At 49.8% G+C, this 7,123-nt stretch overlaps 2 protein-coding genes across 2 annotated transcripts; one reads left to right on the top strand and one right to left on the bottom strand.

The window, feature by feature from the left end:
• Window positions 1-2,689: 2,689 nt before the first annotated feature.
• BDZ99DRAFT_418008 (P-loop containing nucleoside triphosphate hydrolase protein) lies at window positions 2,690-4,024 on the bottom strand. The gene is made up of 2 exons (XM_033716842.1): window positions 3,497-4,024; window positions 2,690-3,457 (listed from the first exon to the last, which is right to left on the bottom strand). Exons 1-2 carry the CDS (start codon window positions 4,013-4,015, stop codon window positions 2,786-2,788), a joined length of 1,191 nt encoding a protein of 396 aa, XP_033576784.1. The 5' UTR covers window positions 4,016-4,024; the 3' UTR covers window positions 2,690-2,785.
• Window positions 4,025-5,839: 1,815 nt separating this feature from the next.
• On the top strand, window positions 5,840-6,577 carry BDZ99DRAFT_36949 (uncharacterized protein). Its single transcript, XM_033714794.1, has one exon. It carries the CDS (start codon window positions 5,957-5,959, stop codon window positions 6,380-6,382), a length of 426 nt encoding a protein of 141 aa, XP_033576783.1. The 5' UTR covers window positions 5,840-5,956; the 3' UTR covers window positions 6,383-6,577.
• The last annotated feature ends 546 nt before the right edge of the window (window positions 6,578-7,123 follow it).

Below are 7,123 nucleotides of genomic sequence, written 5' to 3'. Positions count from 1 at the left end.
ACGTCGACGCCAGGTTGGCCATGCTGGTCAGCGTGTCTGGATGCTCCTCCCTAAGCACCCTCTTTCTTATCTCTATCACTTGCACGTCCAGCTCTTCGGCCTCCTTCCACCGCCCTTAATTCCAAAACGTCGACGCCAGGTTGGCCATGCTGGTCAGCGTGTCTAGATGCTCTACCCTAAGCACCCTTAAACTTGTCTCTATTACTTGCACGTCCAGCTCTTTGGCCTTCTTCCACCGCCCCGCAAGGTTTACTGCTAGCCCTACTATTGCCATACTGCTTAATATATCCTTGTGCTCTTTACTAAGCACTTTTATCCGAACCTTTATTAACCTTATTAACAGTTTCTTAGTATTACTTAGACTTCCTTTTTGCCACGTATACCAGGCCGCGTTATACAACAATAGAGCCTACTGTTTAAGAGATTCCTCGGACTTAGGCGGCTGCAATAGCGCCAACTTAGCATGCGGAAAGAGCGCCTGATATTAGGCCCAGTTCTTATGTTCCCCGGTTGGAAATACTGCGCAAAAATTGTTAATATACTGCTGCTTCCACATTTCTAGCTAGTTCTGCCCTTCCAGCCACTTCTGCGTGGCGAGCTGCACAAGCCTGTGCATATTAAACGTGGCTGTATTAGTAGTAAGCGCAATAAATAAGTAGTTCCTTAGCGTAAGAATATCCTCTTTAAATCCGTTGTTAATGCTAGTTTCCGACTCGCTATTATTACTATTGCTGTTACTCGTTTTGCTGTCTATATTAATAGCGTCTGCGTCCCCGTGTCTATTCCCCGTCCTACCTTAATTGCGAATAAGTGTTTCGGGAATCCCCTGCCGGTTAAAAAAGCTTATTAATAATAATAGGTCTGCCGCCGACCGCCTTACCTTAAGTATATAATTAAACGAGATTTGCTATATTATAAGAATAGAGTTCTTAGCCTTATTATCTTTCTAAAGACAGCCTCTATTATAGTCTAATAGGCTTATCTTCTTTCTATTACTCTTATAGAACTACTTTAGGTACTGCTGCACTAAATACCTTAGTACTTATTATTAGATATACGCCGCCGCCTGTATAAGAGCGAGTAGCATAAATTTAAGGGCGTCTGCTAGCTTAGTAGTGCTGTTTTTATTAACTTTCTCTCCTAATTTCTTCTATAGAAAAGCTTGCGCGCCGGCATTATCTATAGGCTCGATAGGTATAATATCTCTTTCCTCTACTAGCTGCAACGCCACGCTCCTTATCTAACTAGTAACTAGAACTAAGCTGTTCTTACTCTAGGGCAGGTACAATAAGAAGTAATACAGGGGAGTGCTATCTCCGCCGCTTACTTATATTTTCTATCTATTACTTACTAGTAGAGAGAAAGCAGCAGTATTATTAGTATTATTAAGGACTAGCAGCCACCTTCCGTTTATCTTGTTGCGGAGCCAGTTATAGACTAGCTTAAACACATCTGCTTATAGGTCTTTACAGCCAGCCAGCTTAACTTAGTCCGCAATATCTTAGTAGCCTTATTTAATGCGGGCCGTATTGCTGGCGTGCACCTAGAATACCTATATCTCCGGCGATTAATCTATAGCTTAATAGCAGTACTTAATAGTAAGCTGCAACTTCCTATACTTATATTAGGTGCAAGCACTGGCCTAAGTATCCTTTTAGCTTACTCTATACCGCCCAGGCCCACCAGCGCTATATAAAATGCCGGCGCGGAGCACGTTTTATATATCTAATTAAGCAGTGTTCTGCAATTAACAAAGTCCGGGTTACGGTAAAAGGGGACGGCGCAGGAAGGGCTCGGCGGGGTTTCTACTTACTCTGGTGTGGGATAGCCGTTAGCGCAGTTAAGCATTGGCCGTTGTTTAACCTACTAGGCGGTGGATAATAGTAAACAGGGCTATTAATAATACCCGCCTAAAAGCCGTAGTTGCAGTTTCTAAAGGCAATTATTGCACTAGGTTGTATTATATCGAATATATAGACAGAGTGGCCTTACGCGGTGTAGGAGGTTTACAGGACTATCTTAAGAGACGCGGCAACTTAGCTAAGCCTTAATTTCAGCCTCCCCTGTTATACTTAGGATATTTATATGCAGCGGATAATCTATTTAGCTATATATCTTTTATACTCTAAGTACTTATCTAGGAAAAGATTATATAATAAATCTAGCTAGCAGAGACCCTAACTAAATTACCTTCTTATACTGTGGCAAATTATGTGTGCAGGCTAATAGTGCCTAACTGGATACATAAGGTGGGGTACTAAAACGCCGATTAGCCACACGCTCACAGCCATAAGCTTGGCTTGCTAGATGACATATGTAAATTACACTATAATACTTATGTCAGACTTGCGGGGTTGTTTTGCACTAGCTGTAATTAGTAAGTATTTCAATTAGAAGTACCGACCAGGGTGGCGACCTTGCATGAATTTGCGTGCGATAGCCGCCACAAGGCTGACGACGACTTCCTAGTATGGTGGTGAGGCTCTAAGGCTTAGAAGGCCATTATATGAGTAGCAGAAGTGATAGGAGCTTGATAGTGGTGCTGTGGCGATAGAATCCGGTTACAACCATGAAAAGAGTCTCTCCGCAAATCAGGCGCGAAGGCGACAACGCAACTGTAAATTTTAGATGCAAGGAGTCCTAGATGTTCAGAAATGGCTACAGCATGTAACGTGTATAGGATTAGGACAGAGATCAACGTGTGCACAAAACTTAATTTGTTTGAAGTTCAAGTACCCCTCATATTTCTCGGAGCGGAGTGTTTCTCGACCTGCAGTGATGGACGTTACCACTCCTCATCCACCATGGTTTCATCCGAGCATGTCGAAGATGGAGCGGGCGGGGGGACACGCTGTTCAAGCATCGATGGTTGAAACGCTGAGCTCAGGAGGGCACGCATATCAGGTTCGCTATCCTCATTCTTGTGCGTTTCTTCATTATCGGAGACATCAGTGTTGGAATCATCAGTTTCGGGCCCGTCAGTCTCAGATCCATCAAACGATACATGACCAGGCGTATCAGTCTCACCAGTAATAACGTTCAGCCCCTTCTCCTTCGAGACCAGGAGGTTATCAGCCCAGTCTTTCGCGGCAGCGATTGCTTGCTCCGGCGTGCGGTTCATGGTTAGGAAGGTCTGAACTTCGGCTGGCGTGAATTTTAGCTCTGGAATATGTGATGAGAAGGCTTCGGCTTGCTCATCGAGTTCCGTTGTCTGTTCGTTGACGGTTACGCCGTTGGCTGGTGTCTCGATCATGTACATGCGCTTGAAGATGCTCGCAGTGACCTTGCGGGAGACAGGGCCGAAGAAGACTTGCATGTCGATGCGGCCAGGGCGGATGAGCGCACGATCGAGCGATTCCGGTGTATTGGTCGTCATGATCAGCACGCGGCCTTCTCCAGAATTCGGTCCGTCGATGACGTTCAGCAAACAGCTAAGGCTGATACCAGCCCTTCCTAGCTGATGTGCTTGTCCAGCGAATAGCGAACTCGTCTGCACCGCCTGTGTCCAGGGATTTGGTTGTTCGGCGTTCGCTTCCTTCATTTCCTCGCGCTGAATGCCAGCAGAATCGATGTCTTCAAGGAGGATGATACAGCGTTTGGGAAGTTGGCGGAATAGGGTGTCGAGGGTATGCTCGTTCATATTCCGGCTTAGGCTAGTTGAGAAGAGCGGAAGGTGGAAATAGCTGGCTAATCCTTTGGCCATTGACGTCTTTCCGACACCTGGTTGACCGTGAAACAGGTAGCCTCTACTATACGGAATGCCACGATCAGAGTACCATTTTGCGCGGTGTGGATGCAGATATTCGGTGATATCGGCGACGAGAGCGGTTTTGAGTTTCTCGTCGAGGTCGATGGTGGATAGAGGACGGCCGGGCCGTTCGCGCGGAACACCCCAACTCGTAGACATCTCCGCGCGGTCATAAAAAATGGTCGTATTGCGGATGCTTGCTTCATGCTGCTTCTTGCACTCATGTAGGAAGCTCCGCAAAGGTGTTAGAGAGAGACCAAGAGTCATGAGAACTAACGTGCACTCTGGTTCGCCGCTCGGCGCTTGAATGACCTCGCCTCTAGAGCTGGTGATCGTTTGGATAGGTTGGTGGGACCTAGTCGTGTAGTAGAAGAGACGGTGGCGTTGCCAGAAGAAGCGAGAGGCCGGGAGTTTGTAGGAGACCTCGCGCATGTCTTTCATCTTGGCAGCTATAACGTACCCATGTTCATCTTCCTCCTGGTCGTCAAGATATTCATCATCGTCTTCGTTAAGAACTTCGACGTGGCGATCGTGCGAGAGCGGAAGGTTTTGCTTCATCCATGACTTGACGTGGCGCTGAGCCACATTTGTGTGTGGGATCGAGATCGTGGATGTGAACCAGCTAAAGAAGAAGGGTTTTAGGTAGCACCAGCCTACGATAGTGCCTTGGACGACACCAGCGAAGACAAAGATCTTCAAGATGGGTGACCGGATATCGAATCGGAAGGCGCGGAGGGTCATGACCGAAATAAGGCGGTAAAGGGGGCTAAAGATTGCAGGAATCTCGGAGGGGACCGAGATGGCGGCCAGAGATGCGAATTCGGATACGCCAGCGTCATTGCCAGCGTCATATCGAAGAAGCTGGCTCGGGAAGATCTTTTCGAAAGCGGTGCCTAGACGAGGATTGAGAAGCATGTTCGGGAACATGGTGGTGATTGGAAAGCTAGGGATGTGTGCGGAGCGATCCAAGACGTGTGTGGCTGGGTTATTTTCCAAAATGTGGTCTGCTGGTTCTGAAAACAGTTGCAGTAGAACACGATTCTAGAAAACTCGTGACTAAAGCCAAAAAGGGAGATTCTCCGAAATATATATCCACGTATTGTAAGCCCACTATGAAGGGGCAACCTATAGACAATGTTGACCTGTAAATTACGACAATGAAACATGAGTAGACAATGTTCACTGGATACGTCGTGCTGGTCGATGGTAGGCATTGTGAAGGTACGACGACCAGTTAAGGCCTAGAGTCAGGCATTACGTCCTGATAACAAGTTCGATATCAACGACAATGGCTTGCAGACCTACCTTGAGAACCAAAGAAAGACTGTGCATGTTTCAATGCTCTCAACAGCACTGAATACATACACGCTTGAGAGGGTTCTCGAGACCAGAGAGTTGACATTACACAACTGTTCGACGAAATTCCTTCGTTGTTTGTTAGCTGACCCCGATCTGGGCGTTGTTGATTGTGGAAGAGGAAAGGGAGTCGAGAAGGCTACGAATCGTTGTTGATGCTGACTAATCAATGCACGTGACATTTGCCAACGTTTTATCAGTCATTTGTCCACCCTTGTGGGTAGCATCTGATTATGCATTAGCGAGGGATTTTTGGATTTATGTTTGTCAAGCATTGCTATCGAGTTCCTAGCGTAAAGTAGATTTGAGGCTGAGTAAGGCAGCATTGAGTGCTAAAAGCTTGGATCAAAAGGTTGGTTCAGGGAGTGGGCAAACGAGCAAAGTTCTCAAAAGAGACACCCCTCATGCAAAGAAAGAGCCTAATGCGAGTAACCGATGGTCACGGCGTGGGTATAAAGGGAATCCGGTACGCGGGTCGTGTCACGTGGGACAGGTCTCAAAGGTACTGGGACCCTTTCCCGAGTCCTGCGCTGGCGGCGAGCGGCAATAACAGAATTTTTATCGCTCGCAATTTGCTGCACACCAGACAAATTCTTTTGTGTAGTCAGAGAAAGTAAGTGTTGGCTGACCACGATGTTGTTGCTGAGCGGTGATTGGCTAAAATGAGCACGTGTACGACTCTGAGATTTCTGAGGCTGCGTTTTGACAGACAGGCACACTACTGGGCGACGGGATGGGGCTGGCGGCTTGGCGATGGCTTCTGGAAGGCGAGTTTCTTCTTCTGTCCACCTTCCCCTGTAGTGGGATAAGGCTGCAGGCCAAGGACGAAGTCTCATTGCCCAGACCGTGACGATGCCATGGCCGCTGTCATCACAACAAGCCTCTCTCTGGTGCTGGACATCTCTTGTCACTCTGTTCACGGCCTTAGCCCCCTTGGAAAACGGCTGTGGGAGCTTGTCTCAACGTTCTTCGCGATATCTAGAAGGCGACAAGCGACACCGAGTGGTGCGAAGGCTACACGAGGCGTCCCCACGACGCGGCGATGGATTCGAAACAGCGCCCGTGTCTGCCAGCACTGCACGCGGGCACGGCACACCAACACGGATGGAACGGCTGACGACAGGGGGCGTGGTTGAGAGCTGCAGCGCGACTGCTTGGATTCTGTCGCTGTCGAGTGACTCTGGCTCCACATCCACATCTGGGCAGACGACGGCGCCGCGTCTGGGCATGTCAATCCAGCAGCCTGGGTCGCCACGGTCATCCAAGAGCACGGCGTGATGTGTTATCCATCTGGCGCTTCGCCGTTAGTTCTGTAGCGCGAAGACGGCCTAGAGAGCCGGTCCACAGCCGGGCAGCCGGGCTCGTCAATCGATTCCGCGGCATCTCAAGATGCGTACTTGCGACCGAGGGTCCTGATAGCGTCGTGTCTGGGCGGCTTTGTGATAAGGCACCTGAGTGATGGGGCCAAGGGGGATGCTTGCTGCTGCTCCCAGGAATTGAGGCTGCTGCGTCCAGGCGGCCTTCTAGAAGCTGACCAGAAGCGCCAGGGCCGCCAAATTGCGCATTGGGAATCGGCCTCGTCCACGGCATGGGCAGATTCCTGGAGGCTTCCAACGGGGTCGTTCGTGGGTTTGGGGCTGCAGCCAGTGAGGGGTGCAGAGAATGAAGGGTCCCTGGCCAGCCCTGCAGCGATCCCGGGCCCTCGTCTCGTTAGCGCAAAACGTGGGCACCTCGCGCGCTGTGATTGGCCCAATGCAACGACACCTCAACATGGCCCTTCTTGACTGCCTGCTGCTTCGAGCCAGCGCCGAACTGGAGATGCAGCAAATGCGCCTCGGCACGCCGCCAACCCCCAGATGCACCCTCCGGCATGCCATCGACACCCTGCCCTGCCCTCGGCGGGCCCGCACGACAGGCCACGACCCAGAACACGCGCCTCTCATTGCTCCGTTGCGATTCTCGCCGCCAAGGGGTCGCGCTGCACGCTGTATATAGTGCGCCTGTGTCCCGCCGGGGCTG

This window comes from Mytilinidion resinicola (assembly GCF_010093595.1).
Source record: "Mytilinidion resinicola strain CBS 304.34 unplaced genomic scaffold BDZ99scaffold_10, whole genome shotgun sequence".
Taxonomy (NCBI): Eukaryota; Fungi; Ascomycota; class Dothideomycetes; order Mytilinidiales; family Mytilinidiaceae; genus Mytilinidion; species Mytilinidion resinicola.
This window is presented reverse-complemented; position numbering and strand designations above follow the sequence as displayed.